General features: G+C 48.6%; 1 protein-coding gene across 1 annotated transcript; it reads right to left on the reverse strand.

The window, feature by feature from the left end:
- Window positions 1-13645: 13645 nt before the first annotated feature.
- On the reverse strand, window positions 13646-19224 carry WFDC2 (WAP four-disulfide core domain 2). Its single transcript, XM_059133160.1, has 4 exons — window positions 19065-19224; window positions 18363-18506; window positions 16187-16339; window positions 13646-13804 (listed from the first exon to the last, which is right to left on the reverse strand). The coding sequence occupies exons 1-3, from the start codon at window positions 19141-19143 to the stop codon at window positions 16188-16190; spliced, it is 375 nt and encodes a 124-aa protein (XP_058989143.1). The 5' UTR covers window positions 19144-19224; the 3' UTR covers window positions 13646-13804; window position 16187.
- Window positions 19225-22675: the final 3451 nt, after the last annotated feature.

The following is a 22675-nucleotide window of genomic DNA, read 5'->3' on the forward strand; positions in this document are numbered from 1 at the left end:
AGTCACTTGGTCCAGCCCACACTTCAGGAAGGAAGTGTGCAAGGGCATTTATACCAAGAGGTGAGGAATGTTTGGGGCCATGTTGGAAGTCTGTCTGCCCAGGGAGTAACTTGATGACAGTGACTGCTAGAAGTCTCAGTTCTTTTTCCCTTCCCCACTTTTCTTCCCTGATATTTGTTCACAGATGGAAAGCTCAAGGCTCATAGTGCCTGATCCCTGTGAGTACAAATACCCAAATGGTCCTACAACATCAACTCTAGGTTCTGAGAGATGTTGTGTTATAAAAGTTGCTTAAATGGAAAGATAAACAAAAATTGCCAGAAATAAAAAAACCAGTCCACTGGATGCCAAATAAGCTGCATGGAGCCTGGGAATAATCCTTTGACATGATATTGAGGGTATAATTAAATTTCTTAATTCTGAGGTGCTTGCCTGGCTCAGTCAGAGGAGTGTGGAACTTTCAAGTTTAACCCCCCACATTGGGTGTAGAGATTACTTAAATAAGTAAATAAACCTTTTAAAAAATTTCTTAATTCACTATGATGGAGGAAGGTCTTCCAAATGCCCCTGCGGGCAGTAGCAAGATTCTCAAGGCCTTTAAAAAGAAACTTTTTGGGTACCTGGGAGGCTCAGTTGGTTAAGCAACTGCCTTCAGCTCAGATCATGATCCCAGAGTTCCAGGATTGACTCCTGCATCTGGCTCCTAGCTCCACGGGGAGTCTGCTTCTCTCTCTGAACTTCTCCCCTCTCATGCTCTCTCTCTCTCTCTCTCTCAATAAAAATAAATAAATAAATAAAAATCTTAAAAAAAAAAAAAGAAAAGAAACTTTCTGTGAAGAATAATAGAGAATAATTTAGGAGCACATATTAATGCAGATTTATAATCTGTTTTTATCAGTTAATAGTTTTGGGTGAATATTTTCTCATATCATCAAATATTCTGCAGCATGGAGCACTGGGTGTTATATGCAAACAATAAATCATGGAACATCAGGTCTTGGGATTGAGTCCCACATCAGGCTCCTGGCTGGTTCATCAGGGATCCTGCTTCTCCCTCTTTTTCTGCTTCTCTCTGCCTCTCTCCCTCTCTCAAATGAATAAATAAAACCTTAAAAACCTTATGGTATACTGTACAGTGACTAACATAACATAATAAAAAAATATTCTGCAACATAATTCCTAAAGGGCACAGAGCTTTTCTTGTATGGATAGATTATATTTTTTTAAAGCAAGCTGTTCCACATCCTCTCCAACACTTGTTGATTCTTGTCTTGTTAATTTTGGCCATTCTATCTGATGTAAGATGGTATCTCAATGTGGTTTGTTTTTTTTTTTTTTTAATTTTTTTTTTAAGATTTTATTTCTTTATTTGACAGAGAGAGATCACAAGTAGGCAGAGAGGCAGGCAGAGAGAGAGAGGAGGAAGCAGGCTCCCTGCTGAGCAGAGAGCCCAATGCGGGACTCGATCCCAGAACCCTGAGATCATGACCTGAGCCGAAGGCAGCGGCTTAACCCACTGAGCCACCCAGGCGCCCTCTCAATGTGGTTTGGATTTGAATCTCCCTGATGGCTAATGATGATGAAGATTTTTTCATGTGTCTGTTAGCCATTGTATGTCTTCTTTGGAGAAGTGCCTGTTCATGTCTTCTGCCCATTTTTTGACTTGATCAACTGTTTTTTGGGTGTTAAGTTTGAGGAGTTCTTTATAGATCTTGGATATCAGCCCTTTGTCTGTACTGTCCTTTGCAAATATCTTCTCCCATTCCATGGGTTGCCTCTTTGTTTAGTCGACCATTTCCTTTGCTGTGCAGAAGCTTTTGATCTTGATGAAGTATCAAAAGTTTACCTTCGCTTTTGCTTCCTTTGCCTTTGGAAATGTGTTGAAAGAAGTTGCTGTGGCCGATGTTGAAGTGGTTACTGCCTATGTTCTCCTCTAGGATTTTGATGGATTCCTGTATGATGTTGAGGTTGGTAAGGCCACTTTGGAAAACAGTGTGGAGATTCCTTAAGAAATTAAAAATAGAGCTTCCCTATCACCCTGCCATTACACTACCGGGTATTTACCCCAAAGATATAGATGTAATGAAAAGAAGGGCCACATATACCCCAATGTTTATAGTAGCAATGATCACAATTGTCAAACTGTGGAAAGAGTCAAGATGCCCTTCAACAGATTAATGGATAAAGAAGATATGGTCCATATATACAATGGAGCATTATGCCTCTATCAGGATGGATGAATACACAACTTTTGTATCAGCATGGATGGGACTGGAGGAGATTATGCTGAGTGAAATAAGTCAAGCAGAGAAAGTTAATTATCATATGGTTTCACTTACTTGTGGAACATAAGGAATAACATGGAGGACATTAGGAGAAGGAAAGGAAAAGTGAATTGGGGGAAATTGTGTGTGGGGGGTGTGATGAACCATAAGAGACCGTGAACTCTGAGAAACAAACTGAGGGTTTTAGAGGGGAAGGGGGTGGGTGGTGGGTGAGCCTGGTGGCAGGTATTAAGGAGGGCATGTATTGCATGGAGCACTGGGTATTGTACATAAACAATGAATCTTGGAACAATGAAAAAAATTAAATTAAAAAATATATAAAAACAAGTAAAAAGAAACCCCAATTTACTTTTAAATGTGAAATATATTATCTCACATGACCAGATGTCCAACAATAAGGAAGTTTCTGGGTAAGGAAGGATGAGTAGTTTAAAAATGACATTCAAGCGGTGCCTTGGTGGCTCAGTCAATTAAGTACCCAACTCTTGATTTCTCTCAGGTCATGATCTCAGGGTCATGAGTCAGGCTAAGTCAGGCTCTGCACTCATTGGGGAATCTGCTTGAAATTCTCTTCCTCACCCTTTGCCCCTCCCCCCACACACTCTCTCTAAAACAAATAAATCATTTTTTTTAATGACAAAAAAAAGCAAGCTATGATTGAATGTTAAGATTTTTTATGGTTTTTCAATATAATAAGTAATGTTGCAAAGATAAAAATCACTGTGAAACATTTCAGATTGTTTAGTTGTGAGAAATTCTAAGAAGTAGAATTTCTGGATCAAAGAGGACATGCATTTTTAAAGCATTTTGATACATAATACCTTTCATTGAAATTTTAATAATTACCACTTAGGAAACACTTATGATGTGCCAGGAAGCAACCTTAGTGCCTTGCATACATTATCTCATTTAATGTCCTCAACATCCTGAAGAGGAAGATTCTATTAATAACTGTATCTTACAAATGAGAAAGTTGAAGGTCAGGAAGATAAATGACTTGCCCCAAATAGCAGACTGGCAAGGAATGAAGCTGGTGTTTGAATCAAAGTCTGACTCCACTAATGAAATACTGTATGGTAACTAACATAACATAATAAACAACAGTCACACAAAAACAGACACATAGATCAATGGAACAGAATAGCGAGCCCAGAAATAGACCCTCAACTCTATGGCCAACTAATCTTTGACAAAGCAGGAAAGAATGTCCAATGGAAAAAAGACAGACTCTTCAACAAATGATGTTGGGAAAATTGGGCAGCCACATGCAGAAAAATGAAACTGGACCATTTCCTTACACCACACATGAAAATAGACTCAAAATGGATGAAGGACCTCAATGTGAGAAAGGAATCTATCAAAATTCTTGAGAAAAACACAGGCAACAACCTCTTCGACTTCAGCCACAGCAATTTCTTCCTAGGAACATTGCCAAAGGCAAGGGAAGTAAGGGCAAAAATGAACTCTTGGGACTTCATCAAGATCAAAAGCTTTTTCACAGCAAAGGAAACAGTTAACAAAACCAAAAGACAACTGACAGAATGGGAAAAGATATTTGCAAACGACATATCAGATAAAGGGTTAGTATCCAAAATCTATGAAGAGCTTATCAAACTCAACACCCAAAGAACAAATAATCCAATCAAGAAATGGGCAGAGGACATGAACAGACATTTCTGCAAAGAAGACATCCAGATGGCCAACAGACACATGAAACGTTCTCCACATCACTGAGCATCAGGGAAATACAAATCAAAACCACAATGAGATACCAACTCACACCAGCCAGAATGGCTAAAATTAATGTCAGGAAATGACAGATGCTGGCGAGGATGCGGAGAAAGGGGAACCCTCCTACACTGTTGGTGGGAATGCAAGCTGGTGCAACCACTCTGGAAAACAGCATGGAAGTTCCTCAAAAAGTTGAAAATAGAGCTACCCTATGACCCAGCAATTGCACTACTGGGTAGTTACCCTAAAGATACAAACATAGTGATCCAAAGGGGCATGTGCACCTGAATGTTTATAGAAGCAATGTCCACAATAGCCAAACTATGGAAAGAACCTAGATGTCCTTCAACAAATGAATGGATAAAGAAGGTGTGGTATATATACACAATGGAATACTATGCATCCACCAAAAGAAACGAAATCTTGCCATTTGTGACGATGTGGATGGAACTAGAGGGTATTATGCTTAGCAAAATAAGTCAATCAGAGAGGGACAACTATCATGTGATCTCCCTGATATGAGGAAATGGAGATACAATGTAGGGTGTTTGGGAGGTAGGAAAAGAATAAATGAAACAAGATGGGATCAGGAGGGAGACAAACCATTAGAGACTCTTAATCTCACAAAACAAACAGGGTTGCTGGGGGGAGGCGGGTAGGGAGAGGGTGGTGGGGTTATGGACATTGGGGAGGGTATGTGCTATGGTGAGTGCTGTGAGGTGAGTAAACCTGGCGATTCACAGACCTGTACCCCTGGGGATAAAAATATATGTTTATAAAAAAATAAAAAAATTTAAAAAAAAAAGAGTAAAAGCCTCCATCTGCTCCAGTAGGACACAGTAGAAATGGCCAAAACCAGCAGGGATAACCACTTATCTGTTGAGCTGGGAGAAAGGCAGAGCAGGACAAAGAATGTGACAGCTGGGAGTGCATCACCCCCAAGCAATAGGCTCAAACTAGAGACAAAGGATTGGGAGATGGGGCCGGAGGAAGGAGATTGAGTGAAAGCCCTTGAGAAATCTCCTCTTCCCTATTTGAGCTATTCATAAAGGGCCCAACGTACAAAGGCACCTTGTGCTTTTCTCTTTTGATGCACGGATGAGCATATGACTACTGTGGAGAGATTTTGTAGAGTAAACAGATGCCCAAGTTCTGTCCCAACATGTGGATAAACCCCTCTTAGGAATAGGATACTCCATTAAATACCAGGACTAAACCCCAGCATAGAACACTTAACCAAAACTCAGAGGAGAGATCCCCAAAATGCCAAGAAAGTTTACTCCCTACCCCTAGCCTGTCCCTGGGCTCAGGACCATAGCTAGACCACAATATTCAACCCTCACACTGGAGAGATGGGAAGCCCAAAGGAGCTCAGTAAGGGATAGAAAGAGAAGAACCATTGTTTGGCAACCATTCAATGATCACTGAAACTGGCAGAATCATCAACGGATGTTAAAACTAATAAATAAAATTTTGAGAAGCAAAAGGATATTTACAGAGCTACAAAGCATATTCTGATGGATGCTTATTCCTTACAAGGGGGGAATAGGAATTTGATTGTGGAGAATCCTGGCAGACACAACCTTACTCAAGTAATCAAAGTTAACATCATCACTCTTAACAGAACAAATCAACATCATGTACCATCTGATGGTACACTGCAAAGAACACTCTGTCTCTTCAGTAGTATTGCTGCCAAAACCAAAAATACCTAGCATGAATCTGATCATGAGAAAGTATCAGATAAGCTTGATTGAGGGACATTCTGTAAAATAACTGGCCTGTGGTGTTCCAAAATGTCAATGTCACAAAAGATTAAAAAAAAAAAAATCAAGGAATTTTTCTGGATTAAAGAAGATTAAAGACAATTGAATTCCATGCAGGATCCAGAATTTTCTTTTCCTCTAAAGGACATTATTGAAACATCTGGTGAATTCTGGGTAAGTTCTAGAGACAGACTTCATGGGTATGCAACTAAGCCACATTGGGCCCTGTACTCGGGAGGACCCTGCACCTGAGGTTAGTGATCTGTGGTCATTGACTTGATATTCTCAGGATTTTTACTTTTGAATTTGTTCTTTGTAGGTGAAGACCATTAGGAGAATATAGGATACTGTGGGGACATGCAGCCTTGGCACAAAAGCCATCCCACCACTTGCTAACTTCCCCGGACAGATTCTTAGCAGCCAACTCTCGGTCTCCTGGCACTCTGGCTCTGCCCAGTAACCCCATTTCCACCTTCACCCCCTTGACCCTGACACCCTACAGCTGGGGTGGCAATTGAGTCACTTAGTGGGGAGGCCCAAGGTGTGTCATTGCCTTCACCTCCCCTGTGGGGGCATGGAAATGGGTACAAGGGGGTGAGAGTTAGGTGTGCACACCCTGTGACATTTTGGGGAAGGCTATGGCAGCCAATGTCTCTGTTTGCACCACGGTGCATCTAGGAGGCCACTTGGAAGGGGCTAACCTCTCACGCTTTCCAATCCATGTACCAAGTACAGAGACTGAAATCCCTTGGAGATCACCCACCCATGGTTAGAGTGTGGGAACTGTAGAAAGAGGAAACTGATTTCCCCACCCATGGCTGGGGCATGGAACTAGAGCCAAGCATCAAGTGGAATGCTCGAGGACACAGGGCAAAGTATCGGAGCAGGGACCTTGGGCACCTCTGAAAGTTTTCACTGCCCCCAAAGTATCTTCCTGCCCAAGGGAGAGTGAAATTGAGTAATAAATAAGAAGCACTATGACAAGTCTAGAGAGAGACTCTACAAGAAAAGAAAAAGCATTATATGTGAGGACCTTTAGTGGCACATTTTCCCCAGCTGTGAGGACCAAGCCCCCTAAATTATGTAGCCAGTCCTGTCTGTTGATTAGATAGTAATATCATATCAATGTTAATTTCCTGAATTTGATTATTATGGTCCTATGGTTACCTAAGAGAATGCCTTTATTTTTAGTAAATTGACTGAAGTATTTAAGATGTCTACAACTTACTCTCATGTGCTACAGAGAAATATACTATGTGGTGGAAGGTGTGGAGAGAGGGAAAGAAATGAAAAAAAAAATGTGGTACAGGGTACCTGGGTGGCTCAGTGGGTTGAGCCTCTGCCTTCAGCTCAAGTCATAATCTCAGAGTCCTGGGATCCAGCCCCGCATCAAGCTCTCTGCTCAGTGGGGAGCCTGCTTCCCCCTCTCTCTCTGCCTGCCTCTCTGCCTACTTGTGATCTCTCTCTCTCTCTCTCTCTCTCTGTCAAATAAATAAATAAATCTTTAAATAAAACTAAAGGAAAAAACTGTAAAACGTAAGCATGCAATGGATAGACATAGAGTATGTAGGAAATCTCGACACTAAGCTTACAACCATGAGTCTGAAATTATGTCAAAAGTAAAAGTTGAAAGAAAAGAATACAATAAAGCCTAAAAAAGAAAAAAAAAAGACAAAGAGAAATAACCCTCAACTACATCATAGCTACCAAGAGGGTGGGATACAGTGTCCCATGAAACCACAGGCCAAAGTGACAAAAAGAACCGTAGGGAACAGGAACTCCCCAAGAAAGTTGGAGAACTGTCCTACGATTGTGTGGTGCACCTCACTGGCATATGAATATGTCGAGAGATTTATGTCATTTCAAAGCATTTTTAAAAAATTTATTTGAGAGGGATAGAGTCAGCACAAGCAGGAGGGAGAGGCAGATGGAGAGAGAGAAGTAGACTCCCCACTGGGGGAGGACCTCAATCCCAGGACCCCAAGATCAGGACCTGACCCAAAGGCAGATGCCTAACCTACTGAGCCCCCCTGGAGCCCCTCAAAGCAGTTTTGAGTTCTACATGAGACATCATGAATAAGCCAATGGAGAGGCTTCTGTGCTCCAAATCTCTCAGCCAGCCCAGGCACCTACCTACCCAGGAGTCTGTGTAGATTGCTACCTGGAGTTTGGCTCAAATGGGTCCTGTGGGCCAGGGGGAGCCCTGCCTACTGACTGGAAATCGCCAGCCTCCCATTCGTGAGCTCTTGTTTTCAGACTGATGGCAGCTGCCTTCCATTGCCTCTTCCCCTAGTGCCAAGATCCTGCCCATAATCCTAAAACTATCCCTACCTAACGCATAAGAAACACAACAGTACAGACAAAGGTTGATATCCAGGATCTATAAAGAACTTCTCAAACTCAACACACACAAAACAAATAATCATATCAAAAAATGGGCAGAAGTAGGCGTCTGGGTGGCTCAGTGGGTTGGGCCGCTGCTTTCGGCTCAGGTCATGATCTCAGGGTTCTGGGATCGAGCCCCGCATCAGGCTCTGCTCAGCAGGGAGCCTGCTTCCTCCTCCTCTCTCTCTGCCTGCCTCTCTGCCTACTTGTGATCTCTCTCTGTCAAATAAATAAATAAAATCTTTTTAAAAAATGGGCAGAAGATATGAACAGACACTTCTCCAATGAAGACATACAAATGGCTATCAGACACATGAAAAAATGTTCATCATCACTAGCCATCAGGGAGATTCAAATTAAAACCACATTGAGATATCACCTTACACCAGTTAGAATGGCCAAAATTAGCAAGACAGCAAACATGTGTTGGAGGGGATGTGGAGAAAGGGAACCCTCTTACACTGTTGGTGGGTATGCAAGTTGGTGCAGCCACTTTGGAGAACAGTGTGGAGATTCCTCATGAAATTAAAAATAGAGCTTCCCTATGACCCTGCAATTGCACTACTGGCTATTTACCTCAAAGATACAGATGTCGTGAAAAGAAGGGCCATCTGTACCCCCATGTTTACAGCAGCAATGGCCACAGTCGCCAAACTGTGGAAAGAACCAAGATGCCCTTCAACGGACGAATGGATAAGGAAGATGTGGTCCATATACACTATGGACTATTATGCCTCCATCAGAAAGGATGAATACCCAACTTTTGTAGCAACATGGATGGAACTGGAAGAGATTATGCTGAGTGAAATAAGTCAAGCAGAGAGAGTCAATTATCATATGGTTTCACTTATTTGTTGAGCATAACAAATAACGTGGAGGACATGGGGAGATGGAGAGGAGAAAGAGTTGAGGGAAATTGGAAGGGAAGGTGAACCATGAGAGACTATGGACTCTGAAAAACAACCTGAGGGTTTTGAAGGGGCGGGGGGTGGGATGTTGGGGGAGCCAGGTGGTGGGTATTAGGGAGAGCACGGATTGCATGGAGCACTGGGTGTGGTGCAGAAAACAATGAATACTGTTACGCTGAAAAGATATTTAAAAAAAAGAAAGAAAGAAAAGAAAAGAAAAGAAAAGAAAAGAAAAGAAAAGAAAAGAAAAGAAAAGAAAAAGAAACACACGGGTTTCAGATTGTTCATCCTGTGAAAAATTTCCAGAGGGGTGTTTATAGTGTGAAGGGCACAAACACTGGGGACAGAGCAGCCCTCAGGGCCAGGGGGGTGTCCCATCTTTTTTTGTTTTTGTTTTTGTTTTTTTATTTTCAGCATAACAATATTCATTATTTTTGCAGTAGTGCAATTGCAGGGTCATAGGGAAGTTCTATTTTTAATTTCTTGAGGAATCTCCCACACTGTTCTCCAAAGTGGCTACACCTACTTGCATTCCCACCAACAGTGTAAGAGGGTTCCCCTCTCTCCACATCCCCTCCAACACATGTTGTTTCCTGTCTTGCTAATTCCCATCTTTGTGTGTCATGAGCTCACCCCAACAGGCCAGGTCTGGCTGGCACTAGCGTAGATGTCCCAGCCGCTAGGATCCTACAGAGACCGCGAGGGTAGTGTAACTGCTCTCCCTGCTCCTACATCGCCCCCTAGAGTCTATTCTTAACATAACAACCAGAAAGATATTTTCCCTCTTTTTAAAAATTTTTATTTTTTTCAGTGTCCCAAGATTCATTGTTTATGCACCACACCCAGTGCTCCATGCAATACGTGCCCTCCTTAATACCCACCACCAGGCTCCTCCATCCCCCACCCGCCCCTCCCCTCCAAAAACCTCAGTTTTTTTCTCAGAGTCCACAGTCTCTCATGGTCCCTCTCCCCATCCGATTTCCCCCAGTTCACTTTTCCTTTCAAACACAATTCAGATCACAGTGCATCTCTGCTCAAACCCCTTCCGTGGCTCCTAAATTCCCTAGAATAAAAGGTAAGGTCTTTGCAGTGACCACAGCGCCCTCCATACTCTGTGTGTGCACCACCTCTCTGAGCTCATCTCCCCTCGTGACCCTGATGGCTCGCTTACTTCAACCACGTTAGTCCCCCAGAGGATCCTCGAATACTCGGGGCACACTCTGACATCAGGTTCTTAGGACTGGAAGTTTCCTGTGTCTGGACAGTTCTTCCCATGGATTGTCACAGGGTTCATGGCCTCCTTCACTCAGTACTTGGATGATGCCTAATGAACATTGTCTGTGAAGTAACTACCCCACCTCCACCCCACCCCCCTGGACTCGCTGGTCCTCTCACCCATCTTTATGTTACCACCTGCCATAGTACACATGTGTGGGTTCATTGATCTATTGACTCCCCCCCCATTACACACACTGATACACACTCATGCACACATACGCGCGCACGCGCACACACACACACACACACCCAAATACCTGCCACCTACAACAGAACACATAGTAGGTGCTCAATAAATATTTACTGAATGAGTGAATGCCTCTGCTTATGCTATTTCTTAGGCAGGGCTGCTCTCTACTGGTCTGTCTTTAGAACTTCTTTAATGTAACTTCCTAGTATCCTCCCAACCCCAAACTTGCACTTGCCTGCAAAACAGAGGCTTGTTTCCACTTGGGTGTTACCGCACACAGCCCTCTGGACTGGAGTACGGGGCATAGATGCATCAGCAAAGCCACGTACTGTTGGAGATGGGAGAGTAAATGCAGGAGGGAACCCTGCCCTGAACTCCAGAGCAGTAGCAGGACCTAGGGACTCTGGGATGTGCCACAACAGTGACACTCCCATCTGGAGCCAGCACTCTCTCAGGATTCCTGGGCCTGGGAGCCACTCCCCAGCCAGAATTAAGCATTGCTGTGGTCTGGCTACACAACACACAGCCCATCAAGACCTGGGAATGGGGAGGAAGGGTCCAGTCCAGAGCAGTCCCTTCCTTCATTCCTTCATTTTCCGACTCCTCCAGCGAAGACTCCCAGAGTCCCTAACCTACAGCAGCCACCAGCAGAAATCAAAGAGGATCAAAGAAATGTCCTCAGCAGGGCACTCCTCCAAACCCATCCATTTTCTTTTTTTTTTTTTTTAAGATTTTATTTATTTATTTGACAGAGACACAAGTAGGCAGAGAGGCACGCAGAGAGAGGGGGAAGCAGGCTCCCTGCTGAGCAGAGAGCTTGATGCGGGGCGGGGGGGGGGGGGGGGCTCGATTCCAGGACTTTGAGATCATGATCTGAGCCAAAAGCAGAGGCTTAGCCCACTGAGCCACCCAGGCACCCCAAACCCATCCATTTTCTCACCTGACCCACTCCACCCCTCAACACTCCTTTTCCAGCAGATTCTTCCTGTTCATCACTGGGACCCTTGGTAACCACCACCCGTGGTTCTCCTCACTTCCTCTTCCCCGGGACACTGCTGGGGCAGGGCTACCTTGAAAAAATCTGCCCCCTCTCAGGGTTCTGGTGGAGGGTCCAAGGGCTCGTCTCCCTCCGACCCCTACTCAGGGTGGTCCTTGGCAGCCTTCTCATGCAGTAAAACCTCCACCACCACGTCTGCTATTCCTCTGCTGGCACTTTGTTTCTAGAGTTAAACTGGGAGTACAAATTCACCTGCTAGCCCTGCTCAGGGGATAGCCGGTAGCAGCTGCCTAGAGGGTAAGGAGAGGAGCAGCCTGAGTGCTCAAGGTTTGCAGGGTGGGTAATGGTTGAGGAATGATGGCGTGCCTCCAAAAGGCATACCCTGCGTGAGTTAGACAGAGCCCTGCCCAGGGTTCTCTCCGAGGGCAAACCTGGGGAAGATGAGGAAAGAGTGGAAGAAGTGGCAGCCACACATTTGGTCCCTAAGAGCTAAATGCCTTTGCTGCTGCCTGCAAGGACTGGGGGACCCAAGCACGGACAGGGAGAGACGTCAGAAAAGGGAAAAGATAGAGAAAGCTACACTGCCATCTATCGCCAAGAGGAAGCCTTATGCCCTGAGCACCCTCACTTGCATCTGGGAGACTCATTCACCTTGCATTCCTGGGGCCAGGGGCGGGGTGGAGAAGACTTGGGGTCCTGCCTGGCTCCCGGCCTGGAGCAGGGACCCACAAGAAGATGAGACACCCAGCCACCAAGGTTTTCTGTCTCCAGATCATGGCCCTCAAGCTGCCCTGATCTCTCATATTCCAGAGTGGGTAGAGCAGAGAAGGAGGGGAAAGCTCTCCTGGGATGGGCAGAGGAACATTGAGCGAAGGGGATACAGAGAGAGGGGCCCGGAGGAGGGCCAGAAGAAGAGGCGATGGCGGAACAGGGGAGGATAGAGGGAGAGAGAGAGAACAAGGGGAAGAGAGAGAATATAGAAAGGGAGAACGGGGAAACAGGAGAAGAGTAAGAGAGAGAGAGACGTGAGGACTGAGACCTGAGTTAGGTCTCGGAGAGACCACACAAGAAACTGGTAGATTTGGTTTCACTCGTAGAAAACAGTTAGCAGCTGGCGGGAGGAGGTCAAGCTTGAAGGACCCTTTCCATTGTGTGTGTGTGTGTTTAACTTTTTGAATTTTGGTCCACGTGACTGCATTATTTCTATAAAATAACAGTTTGATTTAAAAACTGTTGACTGTTGGTTTCGGCTCAAGTCATGATCTCAGGGCCGTGAGATGGAGCCCCCTGTTGGTCTCTGCTCTCAGCCAGGAGTCTGCTTGGGATTCTCTCTCTCCCTCTCTCTCTGCCCCTCCCCCAAACAACTCTAAACAAACAAACAAATGAAATATTAAAAAATAAATAAGTAAAGATAAAGCCCAACAACCAGGGGCACCTGGGTGGTTCATTGATGAAGCATCTGTGTCTAGCTCAGGTCATGATCTTGGCGACCCGGGATGAAGCCCGGTGTCAGGTTCTCTGTTCAGTGGGGAGTCTGTTTTCCCTCTCCCTCTGCCCCTACCTCCCCCAACGCGTGCTCTCTCTCAAACAGATAAATAAAATCTTGAAAAAAGCAAAGCAAAACAAAACCAACAACCAATGAAAAGACCCCAGCTTTGTTACTTTCTACCCACTTAACTGCAAACAAGTCACCTGGCAGACTCCTAGTCTAGAACTTGGGACAGTCATCAGCCACACCGAGGGTTGCTGTGGCTCGGGGAGATCTCACAAACAAGTCTCCCAGCCCTGGGTCCAGCACCCAGACTTGCTGTTCTCAAGCTCCCAGTAATGAATGGAAGTGACTTCGGAACCGATTCTATCCTGTCTGTGAGCCTGTTCTCTCTTCTGTCTCCCTCCTGGGGAGAGATACCCCCCAGCCTCTTGGGGAAAGTGCTACTACACAAGCCAAGCCCTGAATGTATGTTCGATGTTTCAGAGTTGATCTGGCTCTGGACTTCATGCCCTGATGACCTAGTCGTCCCCCACCCCCGACACCCCTCCTCAGCCCAGAGTCAGGGGAGCCCTGGACAGAATGATTAAGAATAGAGGCCATGCCTCACACCCTGTGCTGGAAGTGGTCACTTTATTGGTTGGAAAAGGAAAAAGCAATGCTCAGTCCTGGAGAGAGTGCAGAGGCCAAAAAGAGGGGAGGGTAGTTGGCTGGAGCCAGGCAGGGCCGGGCAGAAACATCCGCTCCCCCACTCCTTAGGCTGTGGTGGCCGGAGCTGGAGGAAGAAAATCATAATGACACATCAACGACAATATCCAAAATACCAGCCAAGAGGACCTGGAGCTTAAATTCTGGACCAGAGCTCCCCTAGTCTCCCTTTCCACTACACGCACAGCAAAGCCTTGCCTTCCTGAGGCTGGGGGGCTCGGCCTGCGTGGCTCTGCGGGTCCTAGACTCACCTCCTATGCTTCAGGCCATCCTGGGACATACCTGGGTAACCGTGTCTCAACCGACCGCAGCGGCCTTCCTGGGGGACCATGGTCATTTGTCCTCCTTGCAAGTCCCTCAACCACCAGGAAGTTCCACCTGCCTCCCTTCTTTAGGTTAAGCTGGAATTAGCTGGTCAAGGAGATCCTAGTGATCCCATTTTAGAAGCATAACAGTGGCAGCTCAGGGAGGTAAAAACTAGTTAAATGTCAGAGCTGAAATCTGAACCTGGGTCTTCCTGGCCACGAAGTCCAGCCATGCCCCTATCCCTTAGAGGCAAGAGATGGCTGGCATCACTGGAGAGCTCTGAGCCCTTGGGAGACTGTGGTTCCCGCTCAGGCACTGGAAGGACCCCTCGAAATAGCAACCATGAGGCCTTGGGCAGATCCTCCCCTCTCGGTGGCCTCAGTCTTCTCATCTGTGCAATACTCGGTCCCACCCATGACCCGTCAGTCCCTGGGCTGAGAGCATCTCGAGCTAGTCCCCCATCAACAATGAGATTTCAACCACAGGGTGCCTCCAGGTTCCTTCTCCTCCTATACGTCACCCCACTACTGACCTTCGGGCCATCTTTGAGGACGGACCCACGGTCATCCCTCTGCAAAGCCTGCTGTCTCTACCATTCCACACACCCCCCACCCCGTCCCCGGGAGGCCTTCCTCCTCTGCTCCCACAGCACTCAGCCCTTCCCTCACCACAGCACTGAGGACAGGCACTGGGGGTGTCTGTCCATCCGTCCGCCTCGGCCACGGGCTGCTCTGTGAGGAAGGGCCGTGGTCACCTTCCGTCCCAGCATCTGGCACAGCGCTGGATCTCCCAGTTTGGGCCAACCAAACGTGCTTTGGGCCTTGTATTTCTTTACTTAATCACACTTTCTCTAGGACTTAGTATTGTTTTATTTTTAGCTGTAAGTAGGGGAGAGAGACGCTCCACCATCCTTTCCTTGCACAGTCCGAGCCACCAGAGGTGATCAAACACAGCCCCCACCTGCCCCGGAGCGAGTGCTTGTCACACTTCGAATACACATTTGATGCCCGCCACGTGCGTGCATCCTGAAAAGCCAAGCTTTTGGCGAAACTAAAGATCAGTCTTTGGCCTCCCATTGGCCACGTTTAAAGAGCTTGCCACTTCCCCATCCCCTCCAGGTCCTGTCCACTGTCCCCTCTCTCAGGACACAGATGCTCCTCCCACCGCTGACTTTCTAGGTGCATGCTACGGAAACAGAGTAAATCTCTTTCCATGCAGCCCAGTTCATCAGCAAATACTGTCCCATGAATAATGTCATTCATCAGCGAAGACTGTCCCATCCACCTTCACATTATGTCCCAAACCCAGCCACTTAGCTCCCCGGGTCTGTCCTATCCGGGCTGGCCTCTCACAGGAGCCTCCCGCCGGTCTCCTGCTTCTGCCCCCTCTGCAGTCTACTCTCCAGCCAGCAGCCTGAGCAATCCTTTTCTGATCTAAGCAAGAGCATGTCCATTTCCACAGAGGCAACATCCCCAGGTCAAGACCAAAGTCCTGTAGCAACCTATCAGGCCCCTGAGGAGCTGCTCCCTTTACCCCTGACCTTGCTCTTCCTGTGTTCTCTTTGCTCCCTTCCAGGCTCCTGGCTTTTCCTGAAACCCCAGGGACACTCCTGATTTTGTACCTGCTGCCCCTCTCCGTTAACACCACCACCCTCCACCCACCCCACCCCTCCCTGAGATCCTCATAGCTTCAAGTTTTGGCAAGTCTGTGTTCAAATGCTGCCTTCTGGGTGGGACCTTCCCTGAATGTCCGTGTTAAAAAAAAAAAAAAAAAAAGCAGCCCTGCTTCCTGCCCACTCTGCCCCACCCTTACCCCAGCACGCCCATCCCTGTTCTGTTTCCTTTTTCCCCACGGCACTTTTCTCCTTCGAACATTCTACAGAATCCACTCGCTTATGTATTTTTCTTCCGTTGGCCTGTAAACCGCATCAGAGAGAAATGTTTGTCTGATTCGCTCGCTCATGTATCATCCTCAGTACCCAGGGCCGGGCACCGCTCAGCAGAGACTTGTCGAGTGCATGAAAGCAAAGAAATGGGCAGAGAGTGGAGAGCAGTGTGCTTGCCCAGGCCCTCCTTTTCAACCACCTTTACAGCTAGACAGCAGTGCTCTCTCCCTCCCCTTCTTGTCCCCCACCCCCACCTACCTCAGAAGACAGGAGTGACACAGGACACCTTCCCACAACCATTGTAGCAGCATTTCAACAGGCCAGGACACTGGCTGTCCACCTGGCACTGGTCCTGGCAAAGGCCGAGCTGGGGGAAGTCAGTGTTCACCTTGGGGCAGGAACCCTGCTTTTCTGGGGAGAAAAAGGAGCAACGGGAAGTGGGCAGAGAGGATGCCGGGAGATGAGTGCTTGTCCACAACGCTGCCTTACCCCTGTGTCACAAACAGGACAGCTGCCTGTCAGCCTTGATCCCGGGGGTACCTGGGGAGGCCACCTGCAAACCCCTCCTTCTCCTGTTCCCTCCATCCTTGATTTTGCAACTACCCAATACCATGCTGCTGGAAGAACAAAAACCAAGACCTGAACCCAGTCTCTGGACTGGGTTTGCACACACACACTCACACACACACTCACACAACCTCTGCTCCACTTCCTGGATCAAGGAGAAGGGAACTGGGCTCAATTCCCAAGAACCCCAAGAGTAAGCCCAACCCAAGGTCAATCACAGGCACAGAACTGGCTGATTAGCTCAACAAGACAGGAGTGGTTTCTTTCCCAGCACAGAGAAATCCATTCCCTTGAAAAGGGCAGGTCTGGTCACTGGGGTTCCCTAGGACAAAGGGGAATCAGGAACCTTTTACTAACAAAACACGCCCCTGCGGAGAGAGGATCTGCTCTCTACAGAGACATTTTCTGTGTGTTACTTCATTTAGCCCCATGTCAGTCCCACAAAATTTGGGATTATCATTCCCATTCTGATGATGAGAAAGCAGAGGCTCAGAGATGTAAAGCAACTTGTTAAGGATCACACAGCCAGCAGATGGGCAGCTCTGAGATTCTAGTTCAGGAGGCCATCTGACCCCATCCCTCTTCCTGCCTCACTCGGTCCATCTGAGACAAAACAAAGAAACAAACAAACAAAAAAACCAGCAAAGACTGCACCTACAAGTAGGCATGCCTTCTGTCCCCCTCCACCTTACTCATCTGTCTGTCTGTCTGCCCCTCTCTTTCCATCTCAATCCTCACGTCTCCTGATCCTTCTCTCCCTGCTCCAGATTAGAAGGCTCCAGACCCAGTAGTTGCCCTTCATGGGCCAGTCCTCCCTCTACCTATGTCTGAGGTCTCTAATTACAAACCACCCCAGCCCCTACTGGCATCTGGGGAGAAATAACGGAGAGGGAGAATCCTGGGACTGTGTTCTGGCTGAAGACCAGCAATCACCACAGCCTGGTGCCCCAGGTCATATATCCCTGCTTCTAGTCCTCAGTTCTTCCCTGTGAAAAATGAGAAGCTTGGATTTCATCTTGTCTAATGCCACTCCCTGCTCTGATGAGCGTCCCCATAACCCCAGGGGAGACAGTGAGCTCTAGTAAGGACCTTCTGTGGATCCCCAGCTCTTTCCATAGTTCTCTCTCTCAATCTTTAGAGTGTTAGAGCTTGTTTTAAACACAGGAAGAGAGGAGGGGTGCTCAAGAATGAGTCCTGATTTCCTTCAAACCAGCCTTCCAGAAGGGGCAAAAGTTGAAGCCCGCGCTGTGACTCCTCCCCAACCAGGGAGTGACAGTGTGACCTTGGGCAAGAGCCTTCCTGTCTGACACTCACAACCACATCTTCGGGATGGGCTGGGCGCTCCTCTTAACGTGTAAAGCCTCTTTCCGTCTGGACAGAGGAATCCGGGGAGTCTTGCTAGGCCGGGCGCTCCAAGTGCTTCCCCCAGAGCTGAAGGACGCCCCAGGGGAGGGACTCCAAGAGGGCTGGGCGCCCCAGGTCTTGCGACCCAGCCCGCTGGCCAGTCCCGGACTTCCCGAGGCTCCAACCCGCAGGGGAGGAATCTGTGAACCGGGTGTCTTGACCTCCGGGAACACCGGGAACATCGTCCCAGCTGCTGCTTGCCCGGAAGCCCGTCACGCACCAGGGAATGGGATCCAGCCAGGGGTGGGGGACCCCCTCCCCCCCCCCGCACCCCTCCACCTCCCGCTGAGCTTCAGAGACGCCTTTGTCTCCCTGGGCCCGAGGAAGCACGAGAGCACCTGGTTCCATCCGTCTCGACTCTGCAGGGGTCCCTGGAGTGGGGGCCCTCTTCCCGGATCCGGAAGCTCTGCCTCCTCCAGCCCACCCCGCCCTTCCCTGCCCTTCCCCGGGCGCCCCGGGTTACCGTTGGGCAGGTGGCAGATGGTGGCGCAGCCGGCCTGGCAGCACTTGAGGTTGTCGGCGCATTGGGCGTCAGAGAGGCACTCCTGCGTGCAGTTTAGGTCGGCCTGTAGCTGGGGGCACACGCCGGGCTTCTCCGCTTCTCCGCCTGGGAGGCGCACGGTCAGTGGACGCGGAGCCCCCGTCTCAGAGGGAGCCCACCTCCTGCGCCCAGGGCTGCAGATCTCAAGTTCCAAGGGATTCTCAGTCTCTGGCCCTAGGCGTCCCTCTTAGAGCCTTCAGAGGCCCCACCTCCAGGCCAGGCCCCGATACTTGGAAGTACGGGGTGGGGGGTACCGAACCCTCATCGTTGGCACCCTCAATCTTTAGGGACCCCCGGCACAGCTGAACATCCAGGAGCTTCCGACGTCTAAGCAGGGGGTTCCCCCACCGGCCACGTTTAGCACAGAGCCTCGGCCCCAAATTTCACAGTGGGCTTCCCCCCCTCCAGCACACTGGACCCCACACCCCAAGCTCCAAGGGTCACCACCTTCAGGACCCGGGCAATCCTCAAATTTTAGTCTTCATGTGTCTCCCCACTTCCGCCCCAGGAATCCCCATTTCTTCAGCTCCCAGAGAGCCTACGTGCGCCTCGGCTGGGCCCAGTCCTGGCTGGTGCTCCTGGAACGGCCCCTCTGGGCCCCAGGGCTGTCCCCGCCCCGCTCACCTGGGACCCGGGGGAGGCCGAGCAGCAGCAGGCCGAGGAGGAGGACGACGGCGAGGGGACCCGGGCGGCAGGCGGGCATGGTGCTGCGCCGGGGCGGGGTGCAGGTGTGAGCCGCCGGGGGGATGCGGGGATTTAACCACACGCTGGAGAGGCGGGGCGTGGGGTAGGGGTGGTGCCGCGCCCGCGGCGGGAGGGGGCTCAGGGGCCACCGCGGGCGGGCTGCCACCTCAGACCATTTCACAATCCTTGGGGATCAGGTGTCACTCTTGGCCCCGATGGGAACCAGGAACCTGAGCAGCTTCCAGGCCTGGCGCAGCTCGACCAGCTGCAGCCGGACCCTTGTCCGCTCCTCCCTTCCCTCCTCCCCGCTGGGGCCTGAGCGCAAGGTTGCTGGCGGCCAGGGCTTGGTCCAGGATTCCTGGGTCTCCCTGTCATGCCTCCGGGGAAGGAAGGACGGGGCCCACAGGGAGGCAAATAGAGCTTGGGGATTAAGTGGTTCGCCCTGGGGCAGCCAGATCAGAGCGCAGATCCCCGTTTAAGGATTCACGACAGAGGTCTAGTGTAGTCACACACAGCACATACGGGGCGGGGGGGGGGGGGGGGGGGGGGCTATAGAAAAAGCAATTATTGATAAATGAACCCATTTGACGCAAGAAACCGAGGCCCACGAAAGTGAAACACCTAACAATCTCAAGCGACTTTTTTTTTCCTCTTTTCTCTTCTTTTCTTCTTCCTCTTTTTTTTTTTTTTTTTTTTTTTCCTCCTCTTTTCCAGATCAGCGCTCTCTTGGAGGTACCTGTGTGCCAGGCTCCGCGCTCACCGTCTCAGGGAGTCTGACGATCTTCCCAGGAATAGGGAGTTACTGTTACCATCAACTGTATATGCCTGATGAACCAGACTTCAGGGGTTTAAACGCTTCTCCCAAGGTCCCAGGCCACGCTCTAGAGACAAGGTTTTGAACCCACACCTCCTTCCTCCAAGCCCCTTCCTTTTTTCCCCCATTCCGTCATAAATATTCACTAGGTGCCTACTGCCTGTAGAGCAAGACAACTGGGGGTGCAGGTAGAGAAAGTAGGAGAAAGGAGCCCTCTGTCTGGCACTGACCGAGGCGGTGGGGACAGGCTGTGACTCCCATCGTCATTGTTTCCTAGCTGAGGAACCTTGAATAAATCACTTCTCCATTCTGAGCTTCCATTCTGCCATCCACAAAGATAATGATGATATAAGAATTCAGGGAGAACATGAATGTGGAAAGGCTGTGTCCTCACTGGGGGCTAGGTCCGCAGGATTGACATGGGAACTCCAGCCTGGACGCACAGCAGGGAGCAGATACACGGCTGGAAGGGCTCCATAAACGGTGCCTACTGCCACCAAGGAACCTGATCAGGATACACCGACGCCTGAGAATCCAGGCTGGCAAACGCCAGAACAGAGTTAGCCAGGGCATTCGACAAGAGACCCTTCCTGCTCCGACAATCTGAGATTCTGTAAGCCCCTGGAGGTTTTTGCCGCTGGAGGCTAGAGGGCATCTGGGGCACTGCACACTGGGATGATAGACGAGTAGAGATTTGGTGACATGAGTGTATCAGGCCACTGTCCTTACAGATGACTTCTGGTAAAAGAGGTTTAGAATGACTCCCTCGGGGGTGACTGGGGGCTCAGTCGCTTAAGCAGCTGCCTTTGGCTCAGGTCAAAATCTCAGGTTCTGGATCGAGCTCCACATGGAGCTCCGTGCTCAGTGGGGAACCTGCTTCTTTCTCTCCCTCTGCCCGAACCCCTTGCTCATGCTCTCTCTCGCTCTCAAATCAATAAATAAAATCTTAACAAAATTTTTAAAAAGAATGCCTCCCCCAACTTCCCGTGCCCATCCTGGGTAATAGAGGGGTATTATAGTTGGGGGAGGGTTGGGGTCTATTTACTCCGAGCTCAGAGAGCAGTCCACAGCAACCAGGCAGGAACCAGGTGGGGGACAGCATTGGGCACGCTCCCGAAACACAGTCCAAGGCATGCAAAGGACGCTTTGGCGAGCAGCCAGTTTTCGCCTTTGGACCCAATCAACTACTTACTGGACATTAAGCCTTGGGCCCAGCTTCCCGGACCTACTTAGCTCCCCAGTCAGGGAAACTGCCCAGCCACACTCCTCCCCAGCCTTCCCAGGTTCCCTGCTATCCAGTCCTCTCCTCTTGCAGGAAAGCAGCTTTGCCTAAGGCCGAGGGGATCTGGTTTGGCAGAAGATGGAGACATCTCCTCTGCCAATGACTGATGGCTTGAAAAGATGTTTCGCTTTTGTGATGCTAGCCTCTGTGCCAGGAACATTCATATGTTTTCCCTTCTACATAAAAAGTAAAAGGGCAGAGGCTTTAGAACCAAACATATTCAGGTCTAAGTCAGCGATAGGCTACTTCCTGGTGTTAAATGACGAAAGTTAAACCAAGTGTATTTTAAAGATCGAACTGGCTTTATTAATCAGTTCACGAATGGGGCAGCATTCCGTCAAGTGGGTAGAGGGGAGCTCCAAAGGGCCACGGAAAAGCAAAGGTTTTTAAAGTTAGAGAAGGAGCAGAAGAAAGGAAATTATTAATAAAGAACCTATTGTTTTCAGCAAGCTCACCCTCCCAAGAGGAGCAGAGGGGGTCTATCAGTAAATTTCCTAGTGCTGACCAGGAAATCCCAATGTTGACTGGTAAAATACGACGTTTCTAGGGGGTTGAGACTGCAGTCAGGTTAGGTATTAAGTCTTGGTTTACTGACTTGGGGCCCGAACCTAAGTTAAGCCATTTTGGGGGCCTGTGGTTTTCTTTTTAACAATTACTCCCTTTCGATCAGAATCTCAGCTTAACCAAAAGATATGCTCAAAATGTAAGGCATCAGCCTCACTCTCTAGCTCCGACTGGTAGTGCTCACAGCCCCTGCTGATCTCTCCTTGCATGAGGTACACAGGTCATGATGTTTCTGCTTAGTCACCATGATATTCACAGGTTGTGACTTCAGGTTCACGTGCTTTAAATCGGTCATTTTCTTCATTCCTTTTTTGAAGTTTCAGTGGTAGGGAGATCATTTGCATGGTGGTTAGCGGCTATGAACACACATTTAAAGCTTTTGAGAGGCTAGAACACAGCAGGAAGATTATTGTGATTGTTAGGAACAGGATACCCAATATTTGGAGTGTGCTTCGAAGCCAAGGTCCCCAAAGCAATCAAAATTAAGTAAGTCAGGGTGCGTGGTAGGCTCAGTCAACTAAGTGTCTGTCTTTGGCTCAGGTCCTGATCCCAGGGTCCTGGGATTGAGCCCCGAATCAGGCTCCCGGCTCAGCGGGGAGCCTGCTTCTCCCTTTCCCTCTGTCCCTCTCCCTGCTAGTTCTCTCTCTCTCTCTCTCTCAAATAAATAAATACAATCTTTAAAAAAATTTAAATGAGTCAAAGAAAAACCCCACTGAAGGAGTCATTCTTTCAGGCCAAGTGGTTTGCTTAGTGATCTTATGTAAATCAGTTTTGACTTCTGCAGAAGTTTTAATCCCAGGATCGCAGGTGGTGTGGGCCACAGCAGACACCTACTGGTTCAGCTAAAAAATAATCAAGGGCTTATTTTATTATCAAGAACAACCTTGGCCA

Source organism: Mustela lutreola, chromosome 9 (assembly GCF_030435805.1).
Source record: "Mustela lutreola isolate mMusLut2 chromosome 9, mMusLut2.pri, whole genome shotgun sequence".
Taxonomy (NCBI): Eukaryota; Metazoa; Chordata; class Mammalia; order Carnivora; family Mustelidae; genus Mustela; species Mustela lutreola.